The sequence below is a fragment of the Oryza brachyantha genome, chromosome 1 (genome assembly GCF_000231095.2).
Source record: "Oryza brachyantha chromosome 1, ObraRS2, whole genome shotgun sequence".
Taxonomy (NCBI): domain Eukaryota; kingdom Viridiplantae; phylum Streptophyta; class Magnoliopsida; order Poales; family Poaceae; genus Oryza; species Oryza brachyantha.
Window position 1 is genome coordinate 530266 of NC_023163.2, and position 11274 is coordinate 541539.

Genomic DNA, 11274 nt, shown 5'->3' on the forward strand with positions numbered 1-11274 from the left:
TGGAATGCTCTTAACAAAGCATGGCAAAATGTTTTCCGGCAAGGACAGTTTATCATATATCCACCTCCTGCAATTAACATCACAGGAGAAACATGCTAATTACACACACACAAAAAAAAAAAGAACAAGCTAGTACCTGTCACTACACAATTTCGGTCTAGTGTGATATGGGTGGCCAACACGATTCCTGCATCCTTTCTAGTATCATCAGATAAACAGAAGAAACACCAAAAAAAAAAACAAAAAGAGGCAAAACAATAGCTGACTGAGCTAAACTAGAATCAGTTTCTTAATGTTCTTGCATATCTATCTGAAGATTCTGAAGTTTCCTCATGTTTCTTCCAATCTATCTGAATTCTGAAGCTTGTTCATGTTCTTCGATCTATGATTCTGAAAGCTGCCGTCTTGGCTACAAGAAGATGAACAGGAGTGACGTGGCCACCATGCCCTGAACCAGCACCAGGAACCAGAAGCCATTGACGTTGGAAGCAGAGATGGCAAAGGAGGTGGCCATGAGGCTGGAGCTCACCTCCGGCGTCCTCCCATCCACCTTGTCCCTCACGCCGGCACCGGCCGCCTGCACGTCCTTGCACACGGTCACCCCGGGCGGCGCGTGCGCCGCGTCCACCGCAACATTGTTGTAGCACAAGCCGGGGTTGTCCCACGACGCAAACCTCCTCCCCATCCTCTGGTAGAACGCCGACGAGAACTGCAGCGTCCCCGTCAGGTTGTTGCCGTTCAGGTACAGCGCGCCGATGTTGGGCAGCTCGGCGAGCTTGGGCGGCACATTGCCGGTGAGCCGGTTGTGGTCGAGAGCCAAGAACCGCAGCCTGGTCAGTGCCGCCATGGATTCCGGTATGGCTCCGACGAGGCCGAGATTGGACAGGTCCAGCGTCGCGAGGCTGAGCAGCTTCTCCCACGCCAGCTGCTGCACGCTGCCTCCCAGCGGGTTGTTCGACAGCAGCAGGTCCTGCAGCGTCGCCATGCCTTGCAAGAACGGTGGCAGCCCGCCGGTGAAGCTGTTGTTCCTGAGGTCAAGCAGCGTGAGGCTCCTGAGTCCGGCGAGCTCCGGCGGCAAGCTCCCTTGGAGCAGGTTGTTGCTGAGGTCCATCTTGAGGAGTCCCTTGAGGCCACCTAGCGACGAAGGGAGAGAGCCGGTTAGAGATTTGTTGCTCATGTCGACGATCAGCAGCTGCTCGGCGAGGCGGCGGTCATTACCGAGCGACGCCGGGATCTGCCCGGACAGCCCGTTCCCGGACAGCACGAGGCGGCGGAGCCGCACCAGCGCGCCGAGCTCGGCAGGCACGGCGCCGGTGAGGTTGTTCTCGACGAGCACGAGCGACTGCAGGCTCGACAGGCGGCCGAGAGAGGCCGGTATCGCGGCGGTGAGGCCCGGATTGGTGCGGAACTCGAGCGTCTCGAGGCTGCCGGCGAGCTTGTCCCAGCTGGCGGCCGGAATGGGAGTCGGGTTCGCCGCCGGGAAGCAGCTGTAGAAGGAGAGTGTCTTGAGGTGCTTGAGATCGAACAGCTGGGGGCTGAACTTGGCATCAGCGGAGCACTGCAGTGAGTTGTCAAGAACTGGTCCAATGCTCATCACTGTTGGGTACCACATCCCATTGAACAGATCACATGACACTCCCTGCAAACACAACCCCATCCAAGAACACAACCGTGTTAATTAGGAGTATTCCACAGAATTTGAATTCAAAAACACACCTTTTATTTTTAAAAAAAAGCAGCCAAAGGTGTTTTTTTTTTTGGGTGAATTTTTGGCATTTACAGTACCATCTGTTAGCTGTTCACAACTTTTACTGGACACATGAAAAAGGTACCATCTGTTAGTAGTAAATGGCAGGCTACTAAACAGAATTTTGGAGTAACTAGTAGTAACAGACATGGAAGGATCACATGGTTGACAGAAGTTGATAAATGCTGTTACAGAGAAATGTTCAGATTTGCTCCTTTTTTCTAGCAGCTCCCATTTTCATCCAGCTGCAAAGAATTCTGGTATTCTGAGATGGCAAATACTAATTGCTACTAAAAGGAAAGCGAGTACTGAGCAACTGTTGCTTATGAGAGAGTAAACAGCACAAAGCGCAGGGAAGGAGAAAAGGAGGACAGAGCGAAATGCAGTGGCAAAAGAGCAGCATCTCCATCCACACTCCACAGCAAAAGAACAATGGATGGGAGAGAATATAACAGTGACATGCTATTACTATTACTAAAAAAGAGAGGAGAATACTCCTGTATGGATTGATTTTTTAAGAAAAACATGGAGATTTCAAATCAGAGAGATTCTTTTCATGTGAGTGGAAAGTTCTTGCCCAAGAGAATCTCCTATATCGAGTAACATCGGAGACCTAAAGGTTCAGAGGTCTCACTCATCCACAGTCGAGGAACAGGCCAGCATGGAGGCCAGCCGCAAATGCAGCAACACCAAATATACAAAACACCGCTAAAGTTTGGATCTTTATAACAAAAATAAAACAAGTGTTGCAGGAAAAAAAATTCAGGATATGTTCCTGCTGCATTGAAGAAATCTTGTGCGTATCACCATGCATTGCGGAGATCAATTTTGTTCAGCTTCATGAAATCTATTGAGAGCAACCAGAAAGAAGAGAGATTGTAGCAGAATTGAACCTGAATAGGAGACCATCCGCAGGGGTCAGGATAGAGAGCGGAGCCATTCCAGCCCTTGCCGACGAAGCCCTCGATGGCGGCGTAGAGAGCCCTCTTCTCCTTCTCCTCCATTGGAGCCGCCGCCTCCCCTTGTTGCCCCGAGCAGCCATGGACAAGCAGCAGCAGCAGTAGAGAAAGAGCCAGATGCTTGCTGCAGCTCGACCCCATTGCTTGGCGCAACAAGCAAAGCAGAGAGCAGAGCAGAGCAGAGGTTCCAGTGTGCCTAGCAAGAGAGCGCTTCACCAATCACCAGCTATATAGGAGGAGGCAGCCATGGTGGGGGGGTCGGTGTCGCGAGAAGAAGATGGATGGAACTATGGAAGTGGCGCCCTTTTAGGTGGCGAGTAAATGCTGGGTTGGATGAGCAGAAATGGCTGCAAGAAGGCGAGACATTCCTACTACTACTCCACTATGCAGCAAAGCGAGGCTGCAGCGGCACCGGGGATCCCAAGGCAAGCGCGAGAGAGACGATGGAGTGTGCATTTGGTTTTTTTGTAGCAACAGCGAGCGTGAGAGAGAGATTTGTACAAGTTGACAAACCGACTGGTCCCGCCAATGGGGTTAACTAAAGAAAGAAACTTTTCTTCAATCTCATCTCATTCTACGGTAATCTCGTGTGAATTTGCACATTTTACAGTCGCACCTATGATTTGCAAATCATACTAGTTCGAGAGAATTCAAAATGAGCACCTTTTGCGTCGTACTCCTATAGTAGTAGTATGAATGAAGAAAGGTTTTTACGCATCAGCATTCAGCCGCCCAAGATGATGAAGAGCAGAGAGCATACTCCATGAAGAAGAAGGTGTGGTGTACTATGGGGCTTTACTCCGCTTTGCAGAAAGGTACAGTGAGGGGGGGGGGGCATACTCTCAAGTTGTTGGGTTTTAGGCGGCTGCTGGCTTGCAGGACTAGTGTGGGCGCTCATCAATCACAGTGCCCAATGCAAAAATATGCAATGCAATGCTGCTCCATCTACACAGATGGTGATGAGTAAATGGAGATCGATCGATCTGATTCTGAGCTCATCAGCTAGATGCATGGGCGATCCCCACATCTACACCTAGCGACGCAATCTGATGGCGACCCCATCCCAGAACTAGCGTTAGCCTTCGATCACAAATCCACAATCAGCAACTGATCGAGGAGCAAAGGACAAGGAACGTGCATGTGACCCAGAGAGAGATCGATAGGCAGCCAGCCACCGAGACAGATCTTGCTTCCCTACTCCACGGATGAGCAGAGAATGCAGGAATTGCTGCAGCCTGCAAGAAAGAACCCGTGTAATTAGGGCTTTTGAATCACTAGTATTAAGCAAACCAATCAGTATCAGCTACTAGACTAGTAAGCTTGATCAAGTCATGATTTGTGTACGACTCCTTTTAAGTATATGATTGATTCGTGATGATACCATCGATCAATCATCTCGTTATCAGTACGGGAGCAGTACTGTAACTGTATGTATGGCCATCCGGGTGTGTCTGAATTTTGCTGCAATCTGCTCTTTCTGAGCTGGGCTCTCTCCTGCATCTGCAAAAGAAAGACGATGGGGGAGGAGAGACATGAGGATGATGGGGCCACCCACATCAACCGGTCTTTTATTATTACCAACTGTACGATCGATACCTCTGCAACTGCAAACTAAACCACCCCAAAAGGCTGTGATAAAAGAAAAGAAAAAGAAAGAGAGCAGGTTAAAAAATTAGACTGAAACTGCCAGCCTGCCTACTTTCACCGTCTCTCTTGTGTGTTTTAATCTTCTGAATTGTGATCAGTGCAAGCAAATTCAGGTTACTCTAGTTGTTGTTCCTGAATTAGCAGCAGTACCAGGTTGTAGTGCCCTTTCGGTAACTAACCCACATGCTTGCTGCCTGCACTGCACTGCCCTCCATGGCAAGAGTGAAAATTGGCAGGCCTGCAACTGCAAATCTGCAATGTAGTAGTAGACGAAGTAACTTCTTTCTTGACGTGTCACTTTACTATTAGGCAGTTAAACTGGAGTACTGGACTAGGGAAGACACTGTTGAGAGCAAGAGAGCTGTGAATCTGTTGGTGAATGCTTCTGAATTTATTAGTGAATGCAGTCCTCGGTGTACTGTTCCATCATCAGCCCATCCCTAGTTGTTCTCTCTTTCGAAATGGCAGAAGAAGAACATCAATTCAATGATAACGAGTTACTAGTCCTATAATACTTTGCAAGGTGTTAGTAAGTAGGAATGCTTAATGCCTCTTTGTTACCTGGACAGCCAAAAAGGATGCTAGAAAAATCCACATTGATGAAGCCAACAATAACCAGCAGAGTTGCATATGGTGAGAGGAAATGCATAGAGAGGAGCAACGCAAATTTGCAAATGAAGCGAGCAGATGGGATCAGATGAGGTGCTTTTGGATGAACAGGTACGGTGTGAGAGGAGTGGAGAGCAGGGTAGGGTTAGGGTAGGGGACCGATGCAGGGCAATTTTTTTTTTTTTTTGCAGAATGCAAGGCATGAGGGGTGCATGTGATTGGGCGATGCAGCCATGCATATGCATTTGTCATGTGTGGGGCTCCGAGATTTACAATGATTTCCTGGGGACCTCTTCAACTTGCAATGCTGCGTTGGCCCATCCATATATCATTCCATCCATCCACGTAGATGCATTTTTATGCGAGAGAATTTCATGTCTATGTCATGTAAAAAATCAAACTTTCCTCTGATTTTTTCTTCCTTACGTGACATTGCCGTTAACTTTTCCATCCATCTCCGTTAACTTATTTTGCTTACGTTCCTTCTATGCCACTACATGCCAAATGACCTGAAACATAGCATTGAAAATTGATATTTTTAAATAAAATTTGAAATTAAGACAGCATAATTGAAAATTAATATTTTTGAATAAATTTGAAAATTAATATTTTCAGATAAATTTGAAATGACCCGTAACATAGAATTGAAAATTTTAAAAATATCAATTTCCCTACTTTAAAGAGTACTAACAAGCAATATTTGACCTCAGTCTCTAACTATCACAGCCTGGGTATCTTTTTTAAACCTTTTGAAAAATTTCAAAAACTAAAATGGTTTTAAATCTCTGAAAAAAATTAAACGAGTAAACAAAGTGACAGAAAATCTCTGAAAAACTCTAAGTAGGTAAATTGATATTTTTCAAATTTTCAATTCTATGTCGCGGGTTATTTCAAATTTATCCGAAAATATTAATTTTCAAATTTTATTCAAAAATATCAATTTTCAGTTCTGCTGTCTTTTTTAAATTTTATTCAAAAATACCAATTTTCAATTCTATATTTCGGGTCATTTGACATGTAGTGGCGTAGAAGGAACGCAAGCAAAATAAGTTAACGGAGTTGGATAGAAATTTAACCACGGTGGCGTGTAAAGAAGAAAAAATTAAATGAATGACACAGAGAAAAGTTTGATATTTTACGTGATATAGAAGGAATAGGGTTAAATTTTAGTGACATGCAGGAATTCTCTCTTTTTATGCAGATGCAGCACGTGCTGGTAGTGGTAACTGGTAAGTAAATATTACTGTGTCGTAATCGAGTATGGAAGACACAGATACCGCTGCTACTCAGTGGTACTGGCTCATATATGGTGCAGTGTATATATATACATGCAATGACCTGGGGTAGAGATTAGTAATACGATGATAGTGCGTCTGTTAAGTTGCATGCACCAAGTGGTTAGCCTAAACGAAAAAAAAGTTTAAACACCTGAACAACATCTGATAGATGGAGCTTTGGAACCGTCCATTGCAGTCGATCCTAGTGCTTCTCTGCTTTGCTGATGGATGGATCCGGCTCTAGTGATTTACGTACGTAGAGAGTAGGGTGTGGTGAGATTAAGACGGTGAGGAAGTACTACTTAATGTGATTGCAAAATTGACTGGCTTCTACGACTCCAGTAGCTAGTGAATTTGACCGACCGGGCTAATTTTTGTTGGCGGGTACTAGCTAGCTAATATAAGTGATCGAAGTGGTACTGTTCCTCTTCTACCTGAAGAAAGATTGAGCAGACCAGAGCAGCAGCTAGAAGTTACGACGGTATGTATTGTTGGTTGGATCGGCAAGGACAGGACAGGCAAATGGCGATCCGATCTACTACCATCCATTACCAGTGAGTACAATGGGATCGAATACAATGCAATCAGACAGACAGACAGAGAGAGAAGCATGTACGTACATACATACATACGTATGGATACCGGTAGCATCGCATCTGCTGCTGATGGCGCCGCCCGGACCCGGAGCATGCATGGACGCCGCCGCCTAAGATCTTACGAGATGCCTGACCACTCCGGCCGGACGCCGGAATTCTTTTTATATATTTTATATTATTTTTTTCAATAATAGATTTTTGTTTTCAAAAATAGCAAATCTATATCGCTAAGAGCATCTCCAACAGCTCATCTAAATTTGACCATTCATATCCTCATTTAAACTAGTTTCATCCTTTATATCTCTTTATACTCCATTACATCCTCTATATCTCCTTGTAGAATAGAGAGATCATCTAAATATAAAGATTCTTTCTTATAATATAGATGACCTCTAAAAATAGATGTTATAATAGCCGTTCTATTAAAGCACAATTTATAGTTTTTATCTTCTATTTTCAAGATAGAGGATGAGATAGACGAGCTGTTGGAGATACTCTATCGTCCTACCGGCGAGCGAGAAATATGAATGCCCACTAGCTATGTGCAGAATCCAACGTTGCTTTGCGCCCGAGTATGTAGCTGCATGCAAAACAATCATGTTATTCTCTTTAGTGAAGATGAGAGAGAATGTATTTTATTTTATTCTATTGATATTTTCTTTTTATCTAGGATCATACAGTAACCAAACAAAAAAAATCAGCTCAAAAGGGACGAACCATGTGGCTCGTATAATTTTTTTAATTTTCTATCCAACTGTTTCCGAATCTCCTAACTTAAAAAACGCAATCTTGCAAGTAAAATTTTGCGACTCTGATTTCACCAAAACCGGTGACGTGAGGGGGAAATAAGCATAACTTTTTTCCGTAGATGTACGTGAATATAAATCTTGATCGAATTCAAGTCCACATGAGAAACTTATCGCTATTTTTTAAGAAAGAGCACTCGAGTCGGGTTTTTATACCTCTCGGGTTAATTTGTAGGCGCTCTTCTACTCGAACATAAAATGGCCAAGCCCCAATACTCTCGCCCAAGCTCATAATATTTGCAGGTGCCCCTTGTCTAAAGATAAAAAGTCTAGCTATTGGGTAACCACCTGTAAATATGCCACCACCGTCCAACGGCCGTCGCCCTTCTTACTATCGTCGGCTGCCGCACCAGATTCCACGCCTAGTCTCGATTTGCAATATTTAGAAACAAAATCTATTTTAAATAAAATATAAAAATTACTCGACGCGGTGTCGCCTTGGGGATGATTCGGCCCAATTTCCTGCCACGGGTCCAACGACAAGACTGGGCCAACGTCGAATATCAACGTGGGCCGGAACTTATGAAGCCCTTTCCTTGTGCGAACGGCCCAGCCCGTTGGGCCCGGATGGCAAACGGGAAAGAATTGATGAAAACGCTACTCCTACGAGGATACAATGGAAAGGCGCGTGTGCATGGCGAAAGAATGGAGAGAGTATCAAAGCTGCATCGCGAAATATAATCATCTTCCATGTATGTATCCAATCCAGCGCGCCATCACCGCATATATCTGCACCTTGCAATGGCAATGGCGACGACCTCTGCTTCAGCAGCAACCATGACGACGACCATCGTGCTTCTCGTCGCCGTGCTCTCCGTGTCGACGGCCACCCTCCCCGTCGCCGTGGCCGACGCCGGCTTCATCGGCAGCACCTGCAACAGGACCCGCAACGACAGGTGCGTCGCCGTCCTCGGCGCCAGCCAGGACAGCGCCGACGCCTACACCGTCCCCGACCTCGCCGGCGTCGCGGTCGACCTCGCCGTCGCCGCCGCCAGCGACGCCGGGGCCGTCATCAACGACAGGTCCGCCAGGTACGGCGGCGGCACGCCGGAGGGGGACGCGCTGCGCATCTGCAGCGGCGCCTACTTCGACGCCGCCAACGACCTCGACATCGACGCGCACGACAGCCTCGACTCCGGCGACTACGTCGCCGCGTCTCGGCTGGTGTCCGGTGCCGGCGGCGCCGCTGACACGTGCGAGGGAGCGTTCGCCGCCGCCAAGGTGAGCTCGGTGATGGCCGACGTCGACCAGAAGATGAAGGATCGCTGCAGCGTCGCCCGCGATCTCATCAACCTTCTCATTCCCCCCCCCCCCCCCAAGTGATCTGTCATCACTGATCCTTACTACGTAATACTAGTAAATAAAATCAATATATCTTCGAATTTTTTGTACGGTAAGATGGTGTGTCTCTCGGGTATATATATACCCGTTGCTTGCATGTTATCTAAATAGTCATCAAAAAATATGAAAAAATTGACAAGATAGTTTGATATGAGTTATATCACTCCACCAACATGCAAGTTTAAATTTAACTTCTATAAGTTGTAGCAAAAATAACAAAAACAATTATGAATATGTGCATACTTAGTTTCAGTTTTATTTGTTTTTTTGCTACTTCTTGTAGAAGTTGAATTTAAACTTGGCTGTTTGCGAGGTGATATAACTCATATTAATCTATCTTATCAAAATTTTTTATATTTTTTGATAACTATTTAGATGGCATGCAAGCACACGGTTATACATACACCCGTGTGCTAAAAACGGTTTCCCGTCGCCCGATCAAAGATATCTTCATCGTGACATCTGACGACGCGGAGTCTCAAAGGGCGATAATAGAATAATCTTATCTGCAGGAAGATTAACCAAATCCAGTAGAAGAATGCTACTTCGTCTGTTTAATATTATAAGATATTTTAGTCTCACGATTCAACCATAGTTCATAGTTCCATGAATATGTTTTACGTAGTATTTGCGATCAGATTCGTCAGTATGCATGTGATTTTAAAAAATATCGCAATATGTTATAGTTTGTAACGGAGCAAATATAATAGCTAAAAACTCGAAGTAGGTGGCAATGCTTTACAAATTACAATATTATGATCCTCACAATGCTTTATAATCCTCTCCCACTAGCTGATTGTATTATCAATCCACGAGTAACCAAACTCTGGTACTGTGAATATCTTTCAATCCCTCTTGTAAACAGAGCTCCAATTTGTTACACTTTGTAAAATTGAACGCATGAAAAAAAGAGGATAGAAACAGAGCAAAACGAGGTTTCTACGGCTGCTGTTGAAGGACTCCGCAATTGGTGACTAGGATCTTGGTGTAGGGGCGGTTGAACCCTCGCTCTGCAACCACTGCTCTCTTGTCCCCAATCAACTTGGCCACTCTGCAGCAACAAAACACAAAGCACAAAGCACGGTGGTATTCAGTTTGATCACGAAGAGTAGTACATGGACAAGGTCGCCGGAGCTGGCTGCTTGCATTGCCATTGCATTGAGTTTCAGACAAAGAGGGTGACCTGAAGTAGGGGGAGGCTGTGTTGTCCCTGACGGTGGGCACGGCGGCGATCTTGCCGACGACGTCCATGCCGTCGACGACCCTCCCGACCACCAGCGCCGACGCGTCCAGCTCCGGCGCGTCGCCGGTGGTGATCACGAACTCGGTGCCGTTGGGCGCCACGCCCACCTGCTCCTGGTCGATCTCCAGCTTCCCGCCGCGCGCCACCAGCTTTGGCTTGGGCGGCGGCAGGCTCGGGTCCCTCACCACGATCGACACCGCCCCCGCCGCCGCGTGCGGCCTCCTCCCGTCCCGGCATTGCGCGCGCACGGCGCCCATCTCCGCCGCCAGCCGGTCGGTCACCTCCTCGATGGCCGGGTACGACACCACGCCACCGTGCTGCACGTACCCCGGCACGATCTTCACGAACTCCTTGCGCCGGTAGCCGACGCCGGTGACCAGGGACAGGAACCGTGACGCGCCGGCGGGGGCCGTGTCGCCGAAGAGGCCGACGGTGATGCGGCCGGCCGGCTCACCGCCGATGGAGACGTCGAGGAAGGCCTTGGCGGTGACGGGCAGGTCGGCGATGCAGGGCGCGGCCGCCGTCGCTTCCTGTGCTCTGGATGGTGCGGGTGTGACGCTGAGGATGGCCGGCGCGGCCGCGATGGCGACCGCGGCGGCACGGCGACCGAGCTTTGGCGGTGGAGGCGGCGGCTGGTGGTGGTTGTGCGGCTGAGGCAGCGACGGGAGGGTGGGGTTGGAGGTGTTGAGAATTTGGTGCGACATTGTTGTGGAGTGAGGTGCATTGGCATCGCGAGGATGGCGCGCAAGTTTGAGTGGCGACTGACGAGGCTGCTGGATAAGGTGCGTAATCCATCAGACAGACTGCCACCTTGTACATTTGGATTTTCTACGACCAGCCTACCTATCTACCCTACTTCCTCTCCATCTTATTATAAAAAACAATTTTACAAGAATGAATTTGAACAAACAAAATGTTTACGTTCATCACTATAAATTCATTTTTTCTAAGATAGAGAACCCAACAACACTATGGCTATATGTTTTTTTTTTTCCTTTCAAGCCGGTTTCAGTTGTACTGCTACTGTTTTTAAGTTTAATGCAATTTAT

At 47.1% G+C, this 11274-nt stretch overlaps 3 protein-coding genes across 3 annotated transcripts; 1 reads left to right on the top strand and 2 right to left on the bottom strand.

Annotated features, from left to right (window-relative positions):
- Positions 1-3252, bottom strand: LOC102718412 (piriformospora indica-insensitive protein 2). Its single transcript, XM_040520518.1, has 3 exons — positions 2641-3252; positions 1219-1639; positions 1-1134 (listed from the first exon to the last, which is right to left on the bottom strand). The coding sequence occupies exons 1-3, from the start codon at positions 2845-2847 to the stop codon at positions 410-412; spliced, it is 1353 nt and encodes a 450-aa protein (XP_040376452.1). The 5' UTR covers positions 2848-3252; the 3' UTR covers positions 1-409.
- A 5136-nt stretch (positions 3253-8388) lies between these two features.
- LOC121054687 lies at positions 8389-9304 on the top strand. The gene is made up of 3 exons (XM_040524921.1): positions 8389-8537; positions 8673-8862; positions 9266-9304. Exons 1-3 carry the CDS (start codon positions 8389-8391, stop codon positions 9302-9304), a joined length of 378 nt encoding a protein of 125 aa, XP_040380855.1.
- A 355-nt stretch (positions 9305-9659) lies between these two features.
- On the bottom strand, positions 9660-10986 carry LOC102711379 (peptidyl-prolyl cis-trans isomerase CYP26-2, chloroplastic). Its single transcript, XM_006643599.3, has 2 exons — positions 10166-10986; positions 9660-10033 (listed from the first exon to the last, which is right to left on the bottom strand). The coding sequence occupies exons 1-2, from the start codon at positions 10927-10929 to the stop codon at positions 9922-9924; spliced, it is 876 nt and encodes a 291-aa protein (XP_006643662.2). The 5' UTR covers positions 10930-10986; the 3' UTR covers positions 9660-9921.
- Positions 10987-11274: the final 288 nt, after the last annotated feature.

Coding starts and splice junctions, on each gene's coding strand:
- LOC102718412 (XM_040520518.1), bottom strand. CDS start 2,847: ATGGGGTCGAGCTGCAGCAAGCATCTGGCTCTTTCTCTACTGCTGCTG. Junction 1,640..2,640: donor GCGGATGGTCTCCTATTCAG/GTTCAATTCTGC, acceptor TTGTGTTTGCAG/GGAGTGTCATGTGATCTGTT. Junction 1,135..1,218: donor GCAGATCCCGGCGTCGCTCG/GTAATGACCGCC, acceptor CTTCGTCGCTAG/GTGGCCTCAAGGGACTCCTC.
- LOC121054687 (XM_040524921.1), top strand. CDS start 8,389: ATGGCGACGACCTCTGCTTCAGCAGCAACCATGACGACGACCATCGTG. Junction 8,538..8,672: donor AACAGGACCCGCAACGACAG/GTGCGTCGCCGT, acceptor CAGGTCCGCCAG/GTACGGCGGCGGCACGCCGG. Junction 8,863..9,265: donor GAGCGTTCGCCGCCGCCAAG/GTGAGCTCGGTG, acceptor TACTTCTTGTAG/AAGTTGAATTTAAACTTGGC.
- LOC102711379 (XM_006643599.3), bottom strand. CDS start 10,929: ATGTCGCACCAAATTCTCAACACCTCCAACCCCACCCTCCCGTCGCTG. Junction 10,034..10,165: donor ACAGCCTCCCCCTACTTCAG/GTCACCCTCTTT, acceptor TTGTTGCTGCAG/AGTGGCCAAGTTGATTGGGG.